The following is a 27117-nucleotide window of genomic DNA, read 5'->3' on the forward strand; positions in this document are numbered from 1 at the left end:
CCCATAAATTCCTGGATTGGGGTGGAATGAGGAGTAAATTGATGAAAATCCAAGTCATCTCTAATGACAACACTTTTTCTAAACATGATTGTTTTAATGACTAATTTCTAGTAACTGATTTATTTTATCTTTGTCATGATGTCAGTACATAATATTTTACTAGATATTTTCAAGATACTAGTATTCAGTTTAAAGTGCAATTTAAAGGCTTAACTAGGTTAATTGGGTTAATTAGCCAAGTTAGGTTAATTAGGCAAATCATTGTTTAATGATGTTTTTTTTCTGTAGACTATCAAATATGATAATATTGACCTTAAATTTTTTAATTTTTTAAACAATTCACAGGAGGGCAAACAATTGTACTTCTTACAATTGTTGTATTTATGTAGGTATGTAGTTAGTTAGTTTTCAATAAAAATTTGGTTTATTGATTAATTTATTTAATGTATTTATTTTTACTCTTTACATTTTAGTAGGGTCACCCAATATCTTATTTAAAGAATAACACCATGTCCTAACAGCACACAATGCAACAAGACTCCAGCGGCAAGCAATTTGTGTGTCTGAAGCAGACATGACACGACAGAATCATTTAAATACCAGAGACATTCAGAAGCGCAGAACAGTGGGTTAGAGTTAGTAAATTTAACCCTTTTAAAAAACTTAAATCAATAAATTTAAACCTCATTAACATTATTAAAAGTATGTTGAGTGACTGCTGGTTTGTACCGAATCAAAGTTCTAACATTCATGTTTAAAGTTATGTTTGCTAGTTATTATATTTTCAAAATCTGCTGTAAATAATCTGCTGGTGCTTCAGCATGGCGGTAAATGTCAATTGATACTCACCCTGGTTACATTTAACACTGAATAAAGGACATACAGTAATAAAGAAATAGAAAGAAGCAGAAATAAAAGCTGTTTCTAAAATAGACATTTAATGCTAGAGAAAATGTGGAAATGTAATGAAAATGTAATCATTTTCACATCTTTTATGATTGTAATATTATGCACACCTATTGGCATGATCTGAATGAAGAGATGAATGCAATAATGGAATTGACTCTAGAAGGTAACATTAAAACCTGGGAATTAGTTCTTCAAAAATGCCAAAAAATTATACATGTATGTTTAATACACTGCTAACTATGAGTAAAAGGCCATTACAAATAAATGGCTCAAGGAACCCAGCAGACACACAACGTCATAAGATGTTAATGTTAGGTTAGATTTAGGTCGCCATCATCTAAGGACTTTTTTGCTGCTCTATAATGACATGAAATGGTGTTGATATTTGGTTGTTTTTGAGTTGTGTTGGAAAGTGAGCCAAATCCAACATCGAGCCAACATCTTAAACCTCAAATACTGACATTTATTTGTCAGATCAGGCAACCAAAATCTAATGTCTGATAGATGTTGTATTGGTAACGTCCCCACATGGTAAATCTGTAACATCATTATGTGTTGATATTTGGTTGATTTTATGTTGCTTTGGAAAGTGACCAAAATGCAAACTCTGTTGGATGTTGGACATTGATGTCAGCATGACACTGGGCTCTGACATCAACCCGATTTTTAATTCCAAACAAAATGCAACATCCCATGACATTGTGGTACAACGTCAGTCTGACGTCATGTTGACGTCCTGTGTCTGCTGGGAAGATGTCTGTAAATTGCATGATATTTTTAATAGAGGTGTGCGATATGGAAGTACTGACTCTTTCCTGAAGACAAAAATCCTATAAAATTTATTCATACTGGGGAAAGTGGTTGAGAAGAAATGTAATGATTTATTTTAATTGTGGTGCTTTTACTTATACGTATGTATCTGGAATCCAGATTACTGTGTGTTATCTTCAAGATCTGCCTTAAGTAATCTGCCAGTGCTTCAGTGTGGCAGTAGATATCACAGAATGGTATGATAGGTTCAGATCAAACATAAATATTTCTGAATGTAAATTAGATCGTGTCAGGTGGTCTTGGTACTTATATTTTTATGTCTTTTTGTTTTTATGTTGTCATTTGAAAGTCTGATTAGTCTGACATGTCGCCATCATGGTTGGATTGGACAAAAACCCCTTTTAGAATATACATTTTATTGCGCGTCACATCATGTGTTAGGACACGGTGTGAGCCACAGGTGTCAAACTCATTACCTGGAGGGCCACAGGTCTCCACGGTTTAGCTTTAACCCTAATTTAACACACTTGATCAAACTAATTGAGTCCTTCAGGCTTATTTGAAACCTGCAGGTAAGTGTGTTGAAGCAGGGTTGCAGGTAATAGAGATCTAGATGGGATACAGCTGACGATACTCACATCAATATAGCATAATTTTTGTGACATTGTACAACAATAATTAATATTATTATATCACTTTAATGGTTGGGTTTAGGGTAGACATTAATAAATTGCAATTAATGGGTAATTTAATAAATAAAAGTAATAATTTGTGTTGACTTCGGCCGCAGCGGTATCCCTTCTAGCAACAACCCCTTGTGGAAAGGATAGACGGAAAGATCCTTTTTTTCTTCAGCAATTTGCTGTAAATAAACACTAACATGTATTGCTAACAAGTTAAAAATGCAATGATTATAGTGCATATTCAGCAAAATGCTCTGTCTTAGATTTGTTTTAAATATGACTATTTTTTTATTGTATTCTTAATATATTAGTGAGCAAAGAGGCATTTCAGAAAAAAACATACTGACCTCAACCTTTTGCCCATGGCATGTTGCTTGGCTTGACATACTATTTTTTTTTTAAAGTATGCATCATGTCGTGTTCCAGACTGACCCATGAGTCTTAAGTGGTAACCAGTAATCTGCCTTAAGGAATAAGCCTAAAACAAGAGAGCCAAATTGCCTGTGTGTGCCCTTTGTTGCATTACTTTGTCTCTTAGGTCTTAGTTCTTTTGTTCCAAAGGTCTATAAGGTCTATTGCCACAGGTTCACATGCCTCAGGCCACATGTCTACTAGTCTAGTCTTAGACCTTTGAACTATTCATGCAAAACTGTGTGTATGTGTGTGTGTGTGTCAGACACTTTCTCTGGCTCGCATAATCACAGAGTCCGTAGGCTTTGAGATGCTAACCACTAATACTTTCTCTAATGAAAGACGTCAAGTGTGTGTGTGTGTGTACACACTTTCATGCTTCTATGGGTTTGCAGTGTTTTTTGTGTAAATAATTGTGCCCATCATGACGCCTATCTTTGTCTTTCAGAGTTCAGTACTGGGACACAGCTAGTAGAGTGTGTTTGAATGGATGGTTTACCAAAAAACATTTACTTTATGTTTTGAATTGCATTATGGGATCTTGAACTTTCTTCCAATAGTAGCATAGTAGTCATTGTAGTAGTCATTGTAGTAGTAGTAGTCATAGTTGTCTTAGTAGCTGTAGTTGTCATTGTAGTAGTAGCTGTCATCGTAGTTGTCGTCGTGGTCATAGTAGTAGTAGTAATCGTTGTCGCTGTAGTAGTCATTGTCACCGTTGTAGCAGTCGTCATTGTAATAGTTGAAGTAGTTGTAGTAGTAAAAGCTGTAGTAGTCATAGTAGTCATCATCATTGTTGTAGTAGTAGTAATAGTAGCCAGCGTAGTAGTAGTAGTAGTAGTAGTAGTCACTGTAGTAATGGTAGTAGTTGAAGCAATAATAGTAGTTGTAGTTGTCATAGAAGTCATCATAGTAGTAGTAGTAGTTGTAGTAGTCATAGTACTAGTAGTTGTTGAAGTAGTCATTGTAGTAGTCATAGTTGTCTTAGTAGTTGTTGTTGTTGTCGTTGTAGTAGTAGTTGTCGTCGTAGTCGTCATCATAGTCATTGTAGTCATAGTAGTAGTAATCTTTGTCGCCGTAGTAGTCATTGTCGCCATAGTAGTAGTCATCATCGTAATAGTTGAAGTAGTTGTAGTAGAAAAAGTTGTAGTAGTCATAGTAGTTGTCATCATTGTTGTTGTAGTAGTAGTAATAGTAGCCAGCGTAGTATTAGTAGTCGCTGAAGTAATAGTAGTAGTTGTAGCAATAGTTGTAGTCATCATAGTAGTATAAGTCATAGTAGTCATACTAGTAGAAGTCGTCATAGTAGTCATCGTAGTTGTCGTAGTAGTCATTGTCAGTAGTAGTGGTAGTAGTAGTCGCCATAGTAGTAGTCGTCATTGTAGTCATAATTGTAGTAATAGTAGTCGTAGTAGTGGTCATTTCGCCATAGTAATCGTTGTTGCTGTAGTAGTAGTCTTAGTTTTCATAGTAGTTGTAGTAGTAATAGTAGTCATTGACGTAGTCAAAGTAGTAGTCGTTGTAATAGTGGTAGTAGTAGTCATGGTCGTACAGTAGTTGTTGTCGCCATAGTAGTCGTTGTCGCTGTAGTAGTCATCGTAATAGTAGTAGTTGTAATAGTAGAAGTCGTCATAGAAGTAGTAGTAGTCATAGTAGTCATCGTAGTAGGTGTAGTTGTCGTAGTCATTGTAGTAGTAGTAGTAGTTGTTGTTGCTGTGTGTAGGTCCAGTAATTTCACTCTTATGGTAATGTATAAGTTCTTTTAACTGTCTTTAAAGTGAAATAATTAAACATATAGAAAGTCGAGAAAGATGCTCATTTTAGAACAACATTTCAGACGGCATTAAAGGGTTTTGCATCTGAACTGTTTATTATTATTATTATATTACAGGATTTTTATTTTAAAAGAAATATTGTATTGCTGAAGAATATAAGCAACACAACTATTTTAGAGATTGATTTTTGTGCCTTCCGGTTTGTAGTTCTAGACTCTGAACAGCTCTATTGATCTTTGAATGAGTTTCACATGTGAACCCTTGTCTGTTTGGTTCAGGAGTTGTGTGTGTGATGGTGTGGACAGCTGTATTCTGCTGTGCAAGCCCTAATCGTAAAGCAGAGGTGTGCGGATGTGTGTGTGTTGCTGGGGGAATCCACTGGGTCTTTAGTGATTATCACAGTCAGTGCTTTCCCTGAAAAACTGTGAACACCCTCAACACACACTGATCTGCTTCTGTCACAACCACTGAGTGCATGCTGTTCAGCACACACACACACACACACACACACTCGCATCACAAGGTCAAGTATAAGTACATATATTTCTTTTTGGAATTATTTTGTTCGACATTTAACACTTTTTTTTTTTACTGAGAACTGTAGGTACAGTATGTAGCAACTTCAGGTGACGAATATACTGTTATCTAATAAAGAATATTAGAGCAAAAATAAAGAAATACTTATTTAGCCTTTCGCTCATAGCTCACTTAGTTTTTGGACTGATTTCTGTAAACTTTTATACATACAGGATAGGCATGGGACGATAATCGTTTTCAAGGTTTGAAAAGGTCAAGATTTTAAAACCGTCAACATTTTCTGCAATACTGTTTTTTAGGACAACAGTATCTCCAGCAGAAAAGATATCCAAAGATGCCGTTTTAAATTGTAAAAAAATCTGTTTTTGAAACAAATAAAGACAACAGAAGTCAATAATTAATTTAGCCTGATATGTTTACTCTACCAAAATATTTTAAATGTTTCTCAAAATAAAATATATTGTGTGCAAAAGGGAAAAAAGTTTTTGTTTTTAACCCAGAAATATAAAAAGAATCTATTTTATAGCAGTAATCATAATACCGTGAAACCGTGATGTTTTTATCCAAGGTTATCATACCGTCAGATAACCTTCCAACTTACACCCGCCCATGCCTAAAAGAGTACCACTTGATGAACCTGGAAAAAAGTTTTTTCAGTAGTTTGTTTAAAACATTTGGAGTTTGTCTAATACATTTGTAATAGAGTTGCATGCCTTATTGAGCCAAATACACAAACTTTATTCAATTATCTCATTTATTATTTAACTTCTCAAAAACTCAAGTTTTCAGTGTTTTAGGGATAAACATTTGATTCTGACTTGTACTTTAACCTGTAATTGGCAATTTCAACAGACATGTGACAACCAATTTTTGACTTAAAATGGTAAATATTTTACCTAAAATGGTAAATTTTGGCGAACAGTGACAAGTTTTCAGTCGTGAACCTACGAATGACTGACCATAAAAGATTACGCTTATTGTTTAACTTCCATGTGCAAATAGACATATGTTGAAATCCACACTATGGGCCCTATCATACACCCGGCGCAATGTGGCACAAGGCGCGACGCAATTGTTGTTTGCTAGTTTCAGTCAATTTGACGTTTTGTGCCACGCTGTTTAAATAGCAAATGCATTTGAACTCATATGTGCGCCCATAGGCATTCTGGTCTAAAAAAGGAGGCGTGTAGATGCACATTGTGGCGCGTTGCTATTTTGAGAAACTTTAATAGACTGTTCTATAGACCAGAACAAAGCCGGTCTCAAGTCCAGCGCACCTTTCATGTGTCTGTGTTTGCCACGTCTAGATTGTCATTTAGTCTGATATTATGACAACTTCTTCTTCTTATAGTCGGATCATGTTCATACAGTCTGACAAGCTACAATCTTAAAGGGGTGGTCCACTACGATACCATATTTTAAACTTTAGTTGGTGTGTAATGTAGCTGTGTGAACATAAACAACATCTCTGAATGTAATATGTTTAAAGTTTAATGCAAAGAGAGACATTAGGCTTTTACAGAGTTAGCTTAGCGAAGCCTACGGCAAAGGAAGTTTGGGGATTACAAAAAAAAACATCTGGGTTAATGATGTAATAAACCCTTCAGGTACATGCATACACCCCACACAGTGAAGGGGCGTGGCCAGAGGCGCTGTAATGTTATAACAGAGACGCTTCTTGGTGATGTGGAGCTGATCCGCAAATCACAGAACTTTATGTTAGCGGACCAATCAGAGCCTCTTGAGAGCGGGTCTTCAGAGGAACTAGGAAATATGACAGTCCTTTTCATGTTAGCTGTATATAATCAAAGTAAGATATATGAAAAAATAACGTGATTTTCTACAAATAAAACACAAGCACACATTGCTTTGCACCCTATAAACACAATCAAGAATTAAAAATACACTCTGGACCACCCCTTTAAAGGATTTTAAAAATCACAAAGTGTGAGCTGGACTTTAGATATGCAAATTATTAGACTTTGACCTCACAATGGGGAAATAAACCGATTTAATAATAAAGTTAAAGTAAACTTGCATTGCCAGGTTATTGGTTTGCTTGTCAATCAGTATTTTTGTTGGTTATCAGCATGTTCTATAAATGGTTTTCCTTTGTGTTAAAACATTATTACAATCAAAATTAATCCCATGGAATAAAGTTATTCATGTCAAGCCTGTAGTTGGCAATGCCACTAATGTAATAAAAGACTAGACACATGCACATATGCAGTCATACAGTCTGTCAATGTTGTTTTGGTTAGCAATGCACAAATACATATACACATGTACAAGTTTTCACTGTTTTCATATAGATATCAGTGCTTTCTGCAGGTTTAAAATATACTTGGGGTGGTATCCGGATTGAAACACACCTTTTACCCACGGAACATTGTTACCTGTGACAAAAAAATGTGAATTTAACAATATTTTCATCTATTATACACAGTTTTTTCTATGGGTGAAAGGTTTTATTTTAAAGACTGTTGAAATAAAAAAAGAAATCCACTATTTGTTTACTTTTATTCTATTCAGGAGCCATGTGCACCCTCTGACAAGTCAAATCTGCTGCTGCCATTTTGTGCAGTATTTCCAAAGCATGTTAGATATGTATAAAATATGTAATATATCAACATTGTCAAATTAAGAAATATTTACAGCAAAAGATAAATAAATGACATAAAGGAAGAGAAACATCTATGGAATAAAAGTCTCTGAAAAGTATAATAATTACAAGAATAAAAATGTAGATTATTAAAATAAGGCAAATGAGTTAATTAACCATTTCTAACGATGTACATATATTTAGTTTAGATGTAATTTCGTCCTCTCTGAGTAAATAGAAAAGTTTATCTGAGTTGTTTAGATCAAACGATTATTTATATAATGTTTCTCTCAGTCTTTCGGCTGTGCTCATGCTGTCAGCTACGAAGCCAAGCAAAAGTAAATCAGGCTTAAAATAAAATTGATAACAGCTTAGAAAGTGAAACCAAAAGCTGAATTTTGGACATTTTTGGAGATTTAGAAACCCTGGACGGATGCATTTTTAAGTCCCAAAAAGGCGCATCTCTGTGGCTCTCTGAGAGTGTTGACAGTTTTCGCACACACAACGAGACATAGGAAACGTGTAGGGCGAGAGGACATTTTCCACTAGTTAAGCGATCATGGATGTTTGGCTATTGGGCGGATACAAAAAAGTGTAAAAGGCTGATAATAATAAAAAAACAAATGTCACCAAGTGAAGTTTCATAAAATAATTTCAAGAGGAGCATGTGATATGATTAAGCACGACTGGCCGCTCATCTGTAATCAGTAATAATTCAATCAAAGTGATCCTAGTTTACTATAAATGGATAATTTTCTCCCTACTGCTCTATCTTCGTTTTGGAAGAATACCCCCTTCCACCCCATCTCCTCCTTTTCCTCCCTTTTCTAAAGGGGGAGCTCTTAAGACCTACCTGATCTCGGATCTCCTGAAATGCGTATTGACCGGACGGGAGCCCTGGGCTCAAATATCTCCGAGCTCAGGGTTCTCTCCCGGGACAGCATGCCAAACCTGCTATTAATGCTAAGCATATCTAAGTGGAAACTCTTGAAATATACTTGGGCGGCTGTTAATATACCTGGGTGGCCCACTCAAGTAAAATCTATGTGTGGAAAGCACTGTATATATTTCAAGAACCTGTGCTTCGAAACCCATTTTCAAGTTTGCATTTTCCAGCCCACCAAAACACTTTTTTATCTATATGAATGGCCAAAATGAAGGGAAAAAAGGTTTTGATGACATTCTTGTTTTGTAAACATACCAAGAGAATGGAGCCTTTTATGCTGTGTCAGCTGAAGATGACCAGAGGAAGAGACAGAGGGAAGATTATTCCTGGTATTTTAATTAAAAGTGCTCTAAAACTGAAACTGTCACAAACCAGCTGTGGGAAGAACCTGCAATTAACACAATCCTTTCCTCCCATCCAGGGAGGATGAACACCATGAAGTGTGCTTGAAGAGAGAGAGAGTGTGTGTGTGCGCGTGTGTGTGTTTTAAGTCACATTTTTGGCATATTTTTCACTGTACATTTTTAAGGATTTTTGGTTTGTGTATATATAAACACTGCTAAATCCCAGTGATCCACCACTGTTCCCGTCTGTCTGTCTGTGTGTGTGTGTGTGTGTGTGTGTGTGTGTGTGTGTGCTTGTGTGTGTGTATGTGTGTGTGTGTGCGTGTGCTTGTGTGTGCTCTCAGTTCCCGTCGGTGTGTGTTGTTTCAGTCAGAGCTCTTTTGGATAACCAGTCATTCATGAAATTCACTAATTCATTCTCACGCAATAGTCATCACTATTTATTTATGTAGAGCAAGCTTTTGTCAGCATCATTTTTTTTGTGAGGATTGTTTTATAAGTCTGATGTAATGCACTGAGCAGTCAAAGCTAAATTTCCAAAAAAGCCCATTTCTGTTTACGGAGAGAAGATTTTTCAACACATTTCTAAACATAATAATTTTAATAACTCATTTCTAATAACTGATTTATTTTATCTTTGCCATGATGACAGTAAATAATATTTGACTAGATATTTTTCAAGACACTTCTATACAGATTAAAGTGACATTTAAATGCTTAACTAGGTTAATTAGGTAAACTAGGTACGTGAGTGTTATTAAGTTATTGAATAACAATGGTTTGTTCTGTAGACTATTGAAAAAAAAAATTGCTTAAGGGGGCTAAAAATAAAGACCTTAAACATAACTCTGTTAAACATAATTTGGGAAATATTTAAAAAAGAAAAGAAAAATCACAGGAGGGCAAAAATTTTGACTTCCCTTGTATGTAATTTCTCTCTCTCTCTCTCTTTCTCTCTGCAATGTGGCTGTATGTTGGCACTAGTGGGAGGCGTGTGTTGGCACGAGGCTGCAGGTGCTCCACCAGTGATGATATTCAGCCACATCGCCATGCTACGAGTGTGATATTGCGTTTATACAACAGTTCAGCATCACAATATATCAGCATTGTGTATATAAAAAAGGAAATCAAACACGGATAGTCTAAAAACCCTTTTGAAAAAAACTACTACTTTCCTCCTCCATTTGTTCACATCTGCAGCTGACGTCAGAACAGCAGAAACCGTTACTAATTCACCAACATCACTTTAGAGCTAGTGTTTGAATGATTCTCTAGTGTAATGTCTAAAGTGATGACAAATCAGGTGATTTTGCTCACGTATTAAGATTATAAGGCTGAACTGCATGAATCAGTCTACAGAGATATCTCCCTACAGTAATACAGTCTATTACAGTCGCCAATGCGCTTTTTCTCAGAAATTATAAATATTTTAAAATAGGAACTATCCCTATAAATAAACTGCATAGTTACAATCTAAACAACTACATTCTCGACTAAAAAAAGCCTCAAAAGCACATTATGTTGTCCAACAGCGGGAATATTTGTCAAACTGTAGAGTGTCTCCTGCTTGTTGCTGTATGTGGGTGGAGTAATACACAATGATGAAGGGTGAAGAGGCTGGACAAGTGCTGTTACTGGCAAAATATCGCACGGCTATCTAACTGTTGTATAAATATACATATATAGGGGTGTATTGGTACAGTGAAGTCACAGTTCGGTATGTACCTTGGTTTTGTGGTCCCGTTTCGATACAAGTATGGTACAACAGGAATAATACAAACCCCAGTGCTTGCTTTTTCTGTTTATTTTGACCAGGCAGAAGTGTTTAGTCACATCAGCCACAGAACTGAATTGCTTGAAAAATAAAGCATTATAATTAGGAGACTGCATATTAAACTTTCAAAGGTGGAGCCCAACCCTCTCCTAAAACAACAGAAAAACAGTAATTGTGCATAAGACTCAGTAAGCTTCAAAACTGAAATCTCTTTTAATGAAGATGCTAGCTCTACTATGTCTATCCATAATAATAGTGCAGTTCATTCTTGTGTGTGTAGAGATAGACACTCACGTGTGCACGAGATGAGATGCAATGGTATATTTCCATAGTTTTTCTTTGTAAACCTAGTTGACAGATGTGCGTGACTTGCGTCCTATGAGCACCGCTTTTTTAGACGGCATGTCAAGATAAAAGACTTTTAACTTTTACCCGCAACAGCACTAGTTAATGTCAATTCCAGAGCAGTGGATCAATCAGATGAACAATGAGGTGGCACTAGCATTGCAAGCTTCTATATAGGAAGTTAGCATGACAACATGGCTGAACTGCTGAGCACTGAATCTCGCGTTTTCAAAATCAAGGACGCTTTCATTGTGAATGGCTGCTCAGTTGTTGCACAGATGTGTTTTTTTTCTGGACCGACTATATTTGCCATGGGAAAACATGAACCAAACTGTCAGCCACGTACCGTTACCATTACACCCCTAATATATAAATATATACATATACAAAGAGAAAGAGAGTCACTATTAACAATCTACATAATTTAATCACACTTTGACTGTGACACTCAAGCTGGATCCAAGGATTTACTGCAATATCACAGCCCAATTGCAGTCAAAACAATGCAAGAACACTTATTAATTGCAATTAAACAATCTAAAGGCACTTAACATCACTGATCAATCTCATTTAAATAATGTGAGAGCAGTTAATGTCACTAACCAATCACAATCATATGATAGTCATAAATAAGCAGCATCTTGTGACACACAGCAGATCTTTGAATGGAGCACTGTATATTGCTGATCTTTTGGCACATCCTTGTGGTAAGTATGTAAAAATACACATTGTTCAAATATTTGGGGTTGGTAAAAAAAAATTTAATCATCTTATGCTCATCAAGGTTGCATTTGTTTTATTAAAAATAAAGTAAAACTGAGACATTGTAAATTAAAATTATTAATATTTGAAAAAAAATCAGCTCTGCATGACATTTTTAAATTAATAAAAATGGAAACCTTCCATTTTCATTAATTTAAAATTGTCATGCAGAGCTGATTTTTCAGCATTACATCAGTGTTTAGTGTCATGTGATTGTTCACAAATTATTCTAATATGCTTGTTTGCTGCTTAGTAAACATGTCTCAACTCATAAATATCAGTGTTCAATAAACTATTGTGCTGCTTCATTTTTAAACATCTATCATGGAATCTTGGTAATACTTTATTTTTAGTATTAATTGACTGTCTGCTTAATATCTGTTGATACTGCTCCTTTAACAGACATTTAACTGCCTATAAGAAACTTTGCAAGTCGATGTCAACTTACACTAACCCTAACCCCAACCTAACAGTCTACAAATAATCTAATGACAATTAGTTGGCAGGTAGATGCAATGTAACTTAATTCAACAAACGGACCATCAAAATAAAGTGTGACTTGAATGTTTATTATTTATAATATTTCTGTGTAAACCACAATGTATTTTTGTCATGATTATTTGATAAATAGAAAGTATAAACAGTATTTATTTACATTTGAAATCTTTCATAATCCTTTGTAAATGTTAAAACTGCTTAGTTAATTGTTGATAATTTTTTTAATGTATTGCTGTAATAAAAGACACATTTTTCTGTAGGCCAAATTTGCTTGAGCTTGTAAGTAAAGAATAATTAGTGCAATAATGCATGCTTGAAGAGGTGATTCACTTATGTTGTAAAGTTTTTCTTGTATTGTTTTCTGATCATTCACTTTAAAATGCTAAATCAAATATGGACAAACCCAACTGTTGGGTTAAATATCTCATTTCTTGTTTTTGCATCCTCGTTTACTTTCTTGAGTCTGCAAATGTGGAGAAAAATGTATTCACAAATGAAAATATTCTTGATCACACAAGCATCGCTTTAAAGTATCATCAGCGGCATTCAAGTGATCCGCCCCTATCTTGTTGAAGAGTTGTTATTTAAGATATTAAAATATATATAATAAAAAGCAACACACCCTGGAAGCTTCCTCATTCCACTTATCCTCACAGTGCAATTAGAGAATTGAAATGTCCTTCATTATAGCTACCATTGAGCCGTTCCTGGGTCAAGGGGTCAAATCAAGGGCTGGAGGACGGAGGTGTGACAAAATGAGGAAGCATTTTTTTGGTATTGAGAATCACCATAAGATCATTTTAGAACAAGTAACAGAGGCTTCAGACATTTATTTCTTTACATTGTTTTGTTTCCTTTGCTATTGTAGGCTGTAAGGACATTTGAGATAACTGATAGGTATTACATATTAAATCTTCTCCCTCTCTTGTTTTGTAGGGGAATCCTGGTATGTTGGGTCGCCAGGGCCCCCAGGGGCCCCAAGGTTTTCCTGGCCCCCCTGGACTTCGTGGTGATAAGGGAGAACGTGGAATAATAGGGTTTCCTGGGGTTTCTGGTCCAAAGGGAGAACTGGTACACAGATACGCAAGCATACACACATGATTCTTGTACAACTTAAAACAAGAAACTTCATTCTATTGCACTGTTTTGTAACAGGGTGCTCGAGGAGTTGAAGGCCATGCTGGATTAGATGGAGTGCCTGTAAGTGACAACCTGCAGTATTAACAGAAATCATATTTTGTGTTATAATTGATAATTGAATTGCAGCAAACAATTTATATTTGCTAAAAGAATTCATAAACTGTATTTATAAAATCTTATACTTTTATTTCAGTGTAATATGTGGAATAAAAAAATTATATTATATTATATTATATTATATTATATTATATTATATTATATTATATTATATTATATTATATTATATTATATTATATTATTTTATTTTCTTGTATGCTTTACAAAGTCATACTCAAATTGCTTTCAAATACCACTTGAGCGTAAAATAATCATGAATACATTTTGGAAAGTTTAAGCAGCACACAAGCACTCTTCTTCATGAGCATTTTAGTATACAGTCAAAAAACTAGGCTTAAGGGCCACCTGCTGTTCAAAAGTAACCTAGATCTCTATCTGCTGTTAAAAACTAGCCTAGAACACCATCTGAAGCACTTATCTGCTTTAAGTTTTAAACTATACTAGAGCACCATCTACTGTTAGAAACTAGCCCTGAGCTCTACCTGCTGTTAAAAACTACCCTTGAGCACCATCTGCTGTCAAAAACTAGACTAGTGCACCATCTGTTGTTAAAGACTAGCCTAAATCTAAAGGGCTATCTGTCTTTAAAAAAATAAACACCCCAGATCATCATCTGCTATAAAAAACTAGCATAGAGCACCATCTGCTGTTAGAAACCCACCTATATCATGATCTGCTGTTAAAAACTAGTTCAAAGTGCCACATGCTGTTAAAAACTAGCCTAGAGCACTATCTGCTGTTAAACACTAGCATAGATCATCGTCTGCTGTTAAAAACTAGGCTGGAGTGCCATCTGCTTTTAAAAACGTACCTAGAGCGCCATCTGCTGTTAAAAACTAGCCTAGAGCGCCATCTGCTGTTTAAAACTAGCCTAGAGCGCCATCTGCTGTTTAAAACTAGCCTAGAGCGCCATCTGCTGTTTAAAACTAGCCTAGAGCGCCATCTGCTGTTTAAAACTAGCCTAGAGCACCATCTGCTTTTAAAACTACCCTAGAGCGCCATCTGCTGTTTAAAACTAGCCTAGAGCACCATCTGCTTTTAAAAACTAGCTTAGAGCGCCATCTGCTTTTAATAACTAGCATAGATCATCATCTGCTGTTAAAAACTAGCCTAGAGCGCCATCTGCTGTTAAAAAACTGCACTAGCGCACCCTCTACTGTTAGAAACGAGCCTAGATCATCATCTGATGTTAAGAACTAGCCTAATACATCATCTGCTGTTAAAATAATAGCCATAGAGAACCATCCAGTGTTAAAAACTAACCTAGTACATTATCTGCTGTTAAATAAAATAGCCCTAGAGCACCATCAGGTGTTAAAAACTAGCCTAGAGCACTGTCTACTGTTAAAAAATTGCATAAAGTGCCATCTACACTTAAAAACCAGCCTAGATCATCATCTGCTGTTAAAAACTAGCCTAATACATCATCTGCTGTTAAAATAATAGCCATAGAGAACCATCCAGTGTTAAAAACTAGCCTAGTACATTATCTGCTGTTAAATAAAATAGCCCTAGAGCACCATCTGGTGTTAAAAACTAGCCTATGAGCACTGTCTACTGTTAAAAAACTGCACTAGAGCACCATCTACAGTACTATTGGAAACCAGCCTAGATCATGATCTACTGTTAAAAACTAGCATAGAGCACCATCTGCTGTTAAAAATAGCCTAAATTGCCATCCGCTATCACAAAACGTTCAGAATTGATTTAAGAGAGTCAATTCTCTTATCTCTATTATTACGATAATTGATACTGAATTGATTACTTGAACAAATAATACAATCACCACAATAATACAATATTATATTGTATAATGTTTCTTTTTTGTGATTTACTTGCATATCTTTGCATGAACTTATACCAAATGATGTCGGTCATCTTGCAGGGTCATCCTGGGCCTGGTGGTCTTCCTGGGCTTCCTGGAAAGGATGGCTGTAATGGAACCAAAGGGGAATGTGGGCTGAATGGTGAGGTGGGACATCCCGGCCTTCCAGGACCTGTGGTACGACTCCATGTCAAACATCTCCTTAAATCAATGTGAACTGGTCTTAACATTCACTTTTTCTAATCAGTAATAAAAATCAATCCGCTATCATCATGTTCTTCTTTTTCTCTTGCATGTGTGTTTCAGGGACTGCCTGGGTTAAAAGGGGCCAAAGGAGACCCCTTTTATAGGACGATTTATCTACCTGGAAAACCTGTACGTTTTATGCTATTAATTTGTTATGTGTTTTAGTGCTGAATATATATTCCATGCAGATAAGAGAGAAAATGTAAGTTTTTGCTGATGTTTATGAAAGCCAACATGTTAGATTTCTTACACAGTGCATGAAATAAAATGATTTACTACGGTAAAATTATCTTTTTAAACTCAATCTGTAAACGTGTTACCCTTGTTTACAGGGTGCCGAAGGACCACCAGGAATAGTTGGACCACAAGTATGTACTAAGTGCAAAAGAGCTGTACTTATATCAGCCGTGTTACTTTGGTGTAATGTAGAGTAGTTGTGTTATATTCCAGTATTATTTATTAGTTAGGTTTGTTTTGTTTGTGTGTCTGTGTTTGTATGTGCATAAAGGGACTTCAAGGGATTCCTGGCCCAAAAGGTCCTCCAGGATGGGTGGGATCTGATGGCCCTAAAGTAAGAAAAAAAATTCTTATTGAATACTTTTGACAAAGCATTTTTTGGATGCATAAAAATATTGGTGTTTTTTTTTTTTTTTGCTTTTGCTTTTCATTAAATTAACAATTTGTTTTTCTATTTGTCATAATTTCTGAAAGGATGCAAAAAGTAACATTTTGTATTTTAAAAATATGATTTTTATAGTGTTTTAGTGTTTTATAGTGTTTTATAGTATTTTTATAGTGTTTAAAAATGTTATATTTTAGTATGTAGTCATACATAGAGTTCAGATTTCTCTTTTAAATAAATACTTTATATAGGATGCTATACAATAAGATACTTATAAGCCATTTTGGGAAAAAAACTTAATAAAAGAAATTAATAGACACCAATATATATGTTAGGGCAAATATTAAATAGAAATTTTAATAAAGAGGAAAAATCAAGATAACCATAAAATATATAAAATGTAGTTGAATATGCACATTTTATGCAATAGATTTTAATTTAAATGTATTGTCTTTTTATTCCTAAAGATATTAGGGGACCAAACTCCTATTTTCATGGCTATATCTGTAGTAAACTGTAGTACTGTGATTAAAAACTATAATAACTGTAATAAAATGCACCAAAATATATTGTCTGTATATGAAAAAATATGTAAATGGATAAAAATATTTGTTTTTTAACGGAGGTGCACTTACTGCGTGTGTGTGTGTGTTTATTTATTTGTTTATTCTTTCTCTCTTTCCTTTTTTCTAGGGTGAACCAGGTGTTAAAGGTCCAAGAGGGCCACCGGTGAGATCTACATGTACATGCCATGTCCCGTTTGTGCTTTTTAAAGCATGTAGTATAAGTCTGATATCTCTCCAATATCTGTTTGTAAAGTATAAGCTCAAAATGTGCACTGTTTTCATGTATATCTTTAAATATGAGTTATGTCACTGAATGTAAACATCTGGGGCTGGAACCACATGTGTATCAGTATATTAGAGTTGTGAAACTGTGTCTTTTGGACACTACATTAAACACAACCCATGTAGGCCTCACACACTTTGTGAATTCTGGATATTATGACATGTATGATCCTAAAAGAAAACTAAATAATATCACAATCAAGGCATTTGAGCGGGTTCAATACCTTTTCAAAAGGTAAATGTTTGTTCCTTACAGGTTCCTAAAGGTACATAATAATACCTAAAAAGTACAAATGTATACCTCATATTACCTTAAAGGTACAAAAGTGAAGCTTAAATTTACAAAAGGGTATCCTAAAGGTACTAATGTCCACCTGTCCGGTGCAAAAGTGTACCTTTTGAAAGGGTACCGCAACAGTGACTGACTTGTAATGACAAAAAATGCCTTTGCATGACTTTGAGCTATGTGTAAATCCTTTTTGTATTTAAATAGCAACATTAAAAGATTTACGTGTAAAAAAAAAAAAAAAAAAAAAGTATAATTGGACCCCTTTAATATCCTCTTTGCCCTTCATGCTTCTTCTCTGACCACCCTTTGAAAGTAATGTAAAGCTGTTTATATTATGATAGTTTTTTTCTTCTTTCCACTTAGGGAGACCCGGGAAGATCACTGGCAGGACCAAAAGGAGATGAGGTGAATATAACGCACAACAGCAGTGGCTTTACCTCTTGCATAAATGTTTGTTTATCGACAGGATCGGAATTCTCTTACAGGGCGATCAGGGTATACAGGGCGATCCAGGCCCATTTGAATATGTAGAGCCCAACCCAGAAGACTACATAAAAGGAGAAAAGGTAAAACTCCCACATGTGAAATGAGTTTGTAGTTTGTAGCATGTGACTGCATGCGTACTTTTATTTCTGAGAGTGGGATAAAACAATAATACATTAAAACAATTTTAAAACAAAAAATTCAACTTCTTATCTCAATCCTGACTTTTATTTCTTTTTTAATTGTGCCTTGTCTACTTGTAGTTCTCTTTTACAGTATAAACAGTTTTTTTTTATTATATTATATTATTAATTTATTTAATTTTATAAATATATATATATATTATATATATAAATATATATCTTTTATTTATTTTTATTTTTTCTCAGTTTTGAGTTGCCAGAAGTTCACTCCTAAATATGAATTTCAATAATATTGAGTTGTGAAGAAAAACAATCTGAATTGTGAGATGAAAAGATTCAATAACCCGTTTTATCCATATATTTATTCATACACTTTTTATTTTAGGGGGAACAGGGACCAAGGGGGTATATTGGAATACCTGGCCAGGAAGTAAGTATTGCTGTATTTATTTTGAACTAATGATATTCTGAACTAATACTGCAAGATATACTGTATTTAAAATCATCTCCTATACAATCACTTACTAAACAATAATGCATTACTTCACTAATTTTGTATAATGAGTGAAATTTATTGGAAAGGTCTGCACTTTTACATACTTTGTGCTTGCTGTTTAAAATAATTTGAAACTTGGCAAACCACCAGATCCTGTAGTATTGGAAATATTTTTCTGGATCTCATGTAATTAAAACCATTATGTCATTGATGGTAGCATGCACAACCCTTAATTAAACAGTTAGATATACAGTTGAAATCAAAATTATTAAACCCCCTTTGAATTTTTTTTCTTTTTTAAATTTTTCCCAAGTGATGTTTAACAAGAGCAAGGAAATTTTCACAGTATGTCTGATAATAGTTTTTCTTCTGGAGAAAGTCTTATTTGTTTGATTTATGCTAGAATAAAAGCAGTTTTTCATTTAAAAAAAAAAAAAACATTTCAAACTTCTCATTTTAAAGATCAAACTTATTAGCCCCTTTAAGCTATAATTTTTTTCGATAGTCTTATTATCCTAACCTGCCTAAATGTCACTTTAAGCTGTATAGAAGTGTCTTGAAAAATATTTTGTCAAATATTATTTACTGTCATCATGACAAAGATAAAATAAATCAGTCATTAAAATTAGTTACTAAAACTATTATGTTTAGAAATGTTGAAAAAAATCTGTTCTCTGTTAAACAGAAATTAAGGAAAAATAAATTGGGTTTAATAATTCTGACTTTAACTGTATAGGAAATAACACTTTATTATAAGTCTGTCTGGAACACTTGATTCTGATTGGTCAGCGACATTTAAAGGTAAGTTATTCTGAGATAACACCACATCTCTTTGGTGCCACCTAGTGTATGCTCTGTTCATTTATTTGTTTTGTTTTTTATTATTTTCTTTAATTAAATAATTAGTATTCATCTATTAACCTATTTCAGCTCCGAACAATGTTTTTTATTTTTATGTTTTGTGGCAAGTACCCATGTAAAAATACATCCAGATGTCAGCGATGTGGGCTAGGGAAAGGAGCGAGAACTCCAGTGCGAGAAAATGATTGGTTTATTAATAAAAAAATAAAACGAAAACCAACAAAAAACACCCAGAGGGGGGAAACATAACTAAAAGAGAAAAAACAGACTTGACTGGGCTGGCAGGGAAGTTCAGGACAAGATATGGCAGGAACATGAAGTATGACGTATAAGGAACTAGCACAGGACAGCAGACATGAGAAGACTATAAGCAGAACACATTAACAAACAAACAGGTGAACAGAATAAACTAATAATGGGTTAACCAGGAGGGTGGGAATAGACAATAGACATGAGAGCACATGACACGAAGAAACAACACAGACAGAACGCAAGACACTGGTACACGATAAATAAAACACTTACCATGCACTCACACACGCGGCATGCATGTTATGATTCCAGCGCCAACCGAAACTGAAACCAACTAGACTGGAGTGCTGAGAACGAAAACACCATGCCGCAAACAAAACAACAAACACACCAGGATGAGAGCGCACGCCCGAACCTCACGGCCCGATTGCGGCCAGGATGGTGCTCATACAAAGACGAAGACAGACAAAGACAGAAAATCAGTGCTCGGCTCAAGAAAACTCGAGCAGAGCACAACATACAAGACATGACAGGCCTAGTGTCTAGACTCTGCCACCAAAACAAGTATTAACAAGACCGAATCACTTGGTTGTATTTTGCCGAATAAAGCCAATTAGTCTTATACAACAGCACTTTGTGTTGGGCTGCCGATCATCCTGTCAGGCTTTTTTCAGTGATAACAATTTTAACTCAGCATTATAGAGCTCCTTTAGCCACTGAACCTGTGTTTACACTAATTTTTGCAGTGCATTGTGGGATTGAATTAGTCTACAAAATGATGCCCCTCAAATAGTGTTCTTTCCAAGGGTATAGGGATGACACATTTGTAATGTCAGTTGTGTGTTAAAGTTATTAATGTGTCATTGCATTTATGTGTTTTTCAGGGTCCTGAAGGGGCTTCAGCAGAAAAAGGAGAGAAAGGCGTGATTGGGTTGCCTGGAGTCAGAGTAAGACGATTCGTTAATTGACATTAACATATGAGTACATATATTTCTAAACACTACAATCAGCTGATCCAAAACAAGCACTGACCAAATCAACTGTCCTAACACTCAAACCAACTGAGAAGACAAAAAACATCTAATGTCAATAATCTCATAATACTTTAAACAAATAATTATAGCATTCCCAACTTACCAATCAAAACATTTCAACAAATCATAATGCTGGGTTCACACCAAAAGGGAAATTGAGTATTGGCTAGAGTAGTTTACATACAAAGTCAATGCAAACATGCAAATATTGAGGCATTTCTGCACAAGTGCAAACAATTCTACTTGAGTGGAATGTTTTTGTGAGGTGAAACACATCAGGTGAGTAATCTAGAGTGAGTAACTAACCTAGCATAACACCTTGCATACAGAGTCTTTACATGGGATCGTCAAATGAACCAAATTTCGTACATTCAGATTGCTCAAGTATGAGTTCAATGGGATACAAAGGCAGAAGGCCTTAGGCAAAGGCAGGCCTTAAACTCTCAGCTTGCACATTCATTCATTCATTCATTTTCTTTTCGGCTTAGTCCTTTCATCAATCCAGGGTCGCCACAGCGGAATGAACCGCCAACTTATCCAGCACATGTTTTACTCAGCGGATGCCCTTCCAGCTGCAACCCATCTCTGGGAAACATCCATACACACTCATTCACACTTACACATTACGGAGAAATTTAGCCTACCCAATTCACCTGTACTGCATGTATTTGGACTCTGAGGGAAACCGGAGCACCCGGAGGAAACCCACACGAACGCAGGGAGAACATGCGAACTCCACACAGAAACGCAGAAGCTCGAACCAGCGACCTTCTTGTAGTGAGGCGACAGCACTACTTATTGCACCACTGCATCACTCAGCTTGGACATTTTAGTGATATATTTTGTAATAGATTTATTTATGTTATCATAATTCTTTTTAACAATCATAGGGTCCACCTGGATATCCAGGCCAAACGGGGCGTCAAGGACCTAAGGTACACCTATAAATAATGTATAACTATTATTATTAAAGGAAAAGTTCAGTCAAATATGAAAATTACCTTATCTTTTACTCTCCCTCATGTGGTGTTATACCTTTATGATTTTCTTTTTTCTGTTGAACACAAAAGAAGATATTTTGAAAAATGCTGGTTAATGGTACACATAGACCTCCACACTAGGGAAATAAATTGCAATGAAAGTCAATGGGTGCCAGCTGCCAGCATTTTTTAAACTATCTTAGGTTTAAAAATAGGTTTTGAACAAGTCAAGGGTATTTGTGGGTGAACTATCGCTTTAATAATTATTGATTGTATTTAAAGCAGGTTTATTCTAAGTAATTAAATGTTTAATTACACTTTTTGTGCAACTTCTGATGTATGTTTTTTTTTTATATACAGGCTGAACGTGGTGTGAATGGTCTCCCTGGTCTCTATGGCACCAAAGGGCTGATGGTCTGACTTAATAAAAATGCTGTAGTAAGAGATATCTAAACCTGTGTTGTTCTGTCTCTTACGCTTTTGTTGTGAATGTGTGACAGGGCATCCCAGGTGACCCTGGACCTAAAGGAAAACCGGTTGAATCTAAAAAATATGTGATAGGTAATACAGTACAACAAGTACACAACTACATTGTAAACATGTTAAGATGAACACAGACTTGCCTAGGGTGTCCCTAGTTTGCTGTTATTATAGTTTCTTAAATTGTTTTGTAGGTCACCTACTGTATACAGGTTTACAGTACATCGGTACATACATTCATTCATTCATTCATTCATTTTACTTCGGCTTAGTCTCTATTTCAGAGGTCGCCAGCAACTATTCCAGCATATGTTTTACATAGTGGATGTCCTTCTAGCTGCAACCCATACACATTCATTCACTCACACGCAAACTCATACACTACCGACAATGTAGTTTATTAAATTAATCTATAGCGCATGTCTTTGAACTGTGGGGGAAACCCATGCGAACACGGACAGTACATCCATCTAAAGTCAAACTCATACTCATAAGGATGCACAATATATTGGCTGCTATATCAGTCATAGTAGTTTAAAAGTATCATTATTGGCATGATAATAAAATTATGAGCCAGAAAAATTTAAAATATTAAATTATGGATGATTATTTCCACTGGTTGTGAGATTTTAGATGTGTGCGCACTGTAGAAAGGTTTTACTAAAGAAAAGACAAAAATAACATCAGATTAAAAACAAAAAATGCAAATGAGGCTTGCAGTTTCTTTGTTTTCTGCAAACACAATTTTAAAATCAAATCAGTTGTCTACTTAATGTATTTGCATTTTGTTTTTGTAATCAAGCATAAAAAACTGCATATATTAAGAGACTCAGTGGCTTTTTTCAGTTGTTCATGACAATTTGCATTTGTATAATGTTGTTATTATTAGCAGTATTATTAAATAAATGCATATTTATATTTGTTTTAATAAAAACAAGCTTAGATTTGTCCACCTGTTGGGTTTTTGAGACGTATGGATCACCATATGGGGCATAAGAATAGGACGTGTGTTTGGATATAACTTTGACCACACTTCGTTATAATTGTTCATTTATTTGTTTGCTGGAAATTAGAACTGAATTTAGAAAGAGTTTTGAAACAAATCTTTGCGCTTAACAAAGCAAATGAAATATGTAGGCTGTTGGATTTCTCACAACGCCGTTGGAGTTTCCTTTCCCACGAAAGTAAAGGGGTAAAGTAAAAAGTAAACCAAAGAGAAAATAAAGAGGCCGAATGGAGGAGGCTTGTTCTTTATCCTCACGCTTGAGATGGTCTAACTGGTTTCTCGCTAGTGAAGCATTCAGTTTTTCCACTCACAAAATCCGCCATGTAAATAGCAAACACCCCATAGTGACGCAACTGACTCTTAAAGGGAATGGGAGATGAGGCTGATTGGTTTAGTGCACATTATGCTCAAAACACACCCATAACTCATTAAGAGAACAAGCACAACCCTGTTAGACCATGCACCAGGGCACAAGCCTTATTTTACTGCCCTAAAGATTTTTAATTTGTGCCTATATTGTTAAAATAGAGCCCAGTGTCTGAAATGGTTAGTTCAAGCATCCAGTCTATTTACCCCCCTTATTTTTTGAGAGCCTGCTCTACTCTGATTGGTCATGTGTTTCAGTGTTTGGTTACTGGTGTAAGTAGCTGTAGGTTGAACTGTTGATTGGTTACTGCTAATAGTTTCTGGTGGAAGCCATATGCCTATTAGCACATTTGAAATTCAGCTCTTACGTTCACAAAAGCAGTTCACAATTATGGGTAAAATCTATATTATATTATATAGATATCTATATTTATATTATATAGATAGATATATTATACTTACATGGAATGTATAATTAATTCTGTGTTTTTTTTAAATGTTTGATCTAGGACCACCTGGAGATCCTGGACCACCTGGAAATCCTGGAGCACCTGGTGACAGAGGGCTGATGGGTATACCTGGACCCCCTGGTGATCGAGGACTATCTATAGCAGGTCTAAACTACCTTAAAATACTGTAAATCAAAAATATCCTTATAGATTCAATTATTATGACAGACTACAGAATTAAATAAATAAATTGTGAATTTTAAAGTGTAATTGTTTTGTCTCTCTTAGATTGTACAGTTTATGCCAGACCTAAAATTCACTGCTTGCTGTCTACTATATAACTTGTGTGTGAAGCTAAACATTCAGAATCTTGACATTCTTTAGGTGCAATGGGTGACACTGGTTTAATGGGTCTCAGTGGACTCAAAGGACAAAAAGGTGACCCTGGAAAAATATATGGGTCACTTATGAGCTACGGTAATATATATGGATATATGTTTTTATCTCCATGATTTAAACTAAACAAAACTACATTTTATTAGATGATTTAAAAGAAGCATGGCATGTGTGTGGCTAAAATGTTTGTTAAAAGTTGTAATTCCGTTTTTATTATCATTTGTAGCTTCAATAAATTGCTTTTGTATTTTATTTGGTATTAATGATGGTAAGAAACATAGACGGTGTAAGTAGCTGTAGGTTGAACTGTGGTTTTGTCCTTAACATGACACATTGTGTACATAATGTGAAATAGTTTTTAAAAGCCTAAAGCCTTAAGAGATTAATATTTGTGCTGAAGATTTATGAAATATTCAAAAATGAAAATATACATTATTATTTGTCTTTTATTTTTTAAAGCTAATTTAGTAGGGGAGCAGAAGATTTTGCCGTACTATGACTCTCCAAATGGCCCTCCTGGTAAGTGGATACTACATAAGACTCACATAAAATATACACATGTGTTAACATTCAAACCTTGGGGTCAGTGAGATTAATACTTTACATATTAAAAAAAAAGTTTCATGAAATATCACTGGAATTGTAACCCTTGTGATTTAGCTTTCCAAAATCTAAATAATAAAATAATTTCCGGTAATTTTTAACTTAAATTTCTTGTAATTTTTTTATTTCTCAAATGAACAGTTTGTCATAGTTTGTCCATCATATTTATACACACATCATCCAAATACATTATTATGCACTGGATCACTGAGTTTGTGGGAGAACAAAAAAAAAATCACATAAACATGCATTTGATGATTTCTGCCACTAGAGGGGCCTGTAGAACTCAACAGAGCTTCAGGACAGAACAAATCCACTGAAATACCGAAAAATACACGATTCAAACTTCAGTTTGCAAAGTTAGACTCAAGTAAAAATCAAGCATTATTTGCATATATATATATATATATATATATATATATATATATATATATATATATATATATATATATATATATATATATATATATACACACACATTAAAACATACAGATTTTATAGACAAATAACAAAAATGCTACATTTTCCATTCATTTGTATGTTGGTCAAATTGGTTGCTGCTCAAGGACCTTATTATTATTATTTTTTAATTATTATTATTACTATTATATTATTATTGTTATCATTATATTATTATTATTATTATTATTATTATTATTATTATTATTATTATTATATTGATATTACAATTACTATTATTATTATTACTATTATTTTATTGTTATATTATTTTATTATTATATTGTTATTATTGTTGTTATTACTATTATTGTTATTATTATTATTATTATTATTATTATTGGTATTATTATTATTATTATTATTATTATTATTATTATTATTATTGGTATTATCATTATTATTACTATTATTATATTGTTATATTATTTTATTATTATTATATTATTTTTATTGTTATGATTATTACTATTTTTATTATTATTATTATTATTATTATTGCTATTATTATTATATCATTTTATTATTATTTTATCAGTGTTAAAAACAGTTTCATATTTTTGTGGAAACCAAGACACCTTTTTTTTCATGACTGACCCTCTCAGTGTTTAAATATTCATTTAATATTCATTTAGTTTGTGTGTGCGTGCGTGTGTGCGTGTGTGCGTGCATGTGTGTGTGTGTGTAAAATCTTACTGCCTGTAGTTTTCCCATACTTCTTATTTTAATGTCACAAAAGAAAGATTATGATTTTCTAAATAGTTTTGTATCATATCATTGCTTGCCTTTTAGGGGAACCTGGAAAACGGGGTTTTCCTGGACCTAAAGGACAAAAAGGAAATTCTGGTGCTCCTGGTGAGTTCATATTTTCTTTAATAGCATGTCATATTTCTTTTTATTTTTTGCCTGCTTGCATGTTGTGTTTATGTGCATGTTCATCCTGTCAGGCTGTCAACATTTGTCTCTTTTATCTGTCATGTGTTTGGAGTGAATAGTTTGCAGTGAGCACAACATGAGTCACATTTACTGTACAATCACATCGTAATAATATATTATGTTACACTATTGGTACATATAAGTTCAAAATCCAACTAGTGTATAGTGCTTAAAGTGTCTGTCTGTGATAAAGGTTATTACTGCCTTCCTGGTGAACGTGGAGATCTTGGACGAAAAGGAGAGAGAGGGATTGTCGGATATAAAGGTGTCCAGGGAAGAAAAGGTGAGGTTTGATACCTAGATATATGTTTTTATAATTTATATATCAAAAAAAAATTTACATAAAAAGGTAATGAAAAAAAGTGTTATGTAAATTTGTTTCAAAAAGATTTGGGTCAGTGAGATTGTTTTTAGGGAAATGACATTTTTATTCAGTGAAGATGTGTTATTTTGATTAAAAGTCGTTGTATTTATTTATATATTTATTTATCATTCATTCATTCATTTTCTTTTCGGCTTAGTCCCTTTATTAATCTGTGGTCGCCACAGTGGAATGAACCGCCAACTTATCGAGCACATGTTTTACGCAGCGGATGCTCTTCTAGCCGCAACCCATCCCTGGGAAACATCCATACACACTCACTCACACTCATACACTACGGACAATTTACCTTACCCAATTCACCTGTACCACATGTCTTTTGACTGTGGGGGAAACCTGCACCCGGAGGA

General features: G+C 34.5%; 1 protein-coding gene across 1 annotated transcript in view; it reads left to right on the top strand.

Annotated features, from left to right (window-relative positions):
• Positions 1–27117, top strand: part of col4a4 (collagen, type IV, alpha 4) — an 85899-nt gene that overhangs the window by 29594 nt on the left and 29188 nt on the right. Inside the window, exons 3-20 of the mRNA XM_056474100.1 lie at positions 13291–13425; positions 13510–13554; positions 15497–15613; positions 15743–15811; positions 16015–16050; positions 16191–16253; positions 16998–17033; positions 17805–17846; positions 17927–18007; positions 18453–18497; positions 20561–20623; positions 21601–21645; positions 22051–22104; positions 22191–22251; positions 24052–24156; positions 24376–24468; positions 26242–26304; positions 26579–26668. Coding sequence (XP_056330075.1) covers positions 13291–13425; positions 13510–13554; positions 15497–15613; positions 15743–15811; positions 16015–16050; positions 16191–16253; positions 16998–17033; positions 17805–17846; positions 17927–18007; positions 18453–18497; positions 20561–20623; positions 21601–21645; positions 22051–22104; positions 22191–22251; positions 24052–24156; positions 24376–24468; positions 26242–26304; positions 26579–26668 — 1243 coding nt within the window. The remainder of the gene's footprint in view (positions 1–13290; positions 13426–13509; positions 13555–15496; positions 15614–15742; positions 15812–16014; positions 16051–16190; positions 16254–16997; positions 17034–17804; positions 17847–17926; positions 18008–18452; positions 18498–20560; positions 20624–21600; positions 21646–22050; positions 22105–22190; positions 22252–24051; positions 24157–24375; positions 24469–26241; positions 26305–26578; positions 26669–27117) is intronic.

Source organism: Danio aesculapii, chromosome 15, assembly GCF_903798145.1.
Source record: "Danio aesculapii chromosome 15, fDanAes4.1, whole genome shotgun sequence".
NCBI lineage: Eukaryota > Metazoa > Chordata > Actinopteri > Cypriniformes > Danionidae > Danio > Danio aesculapii.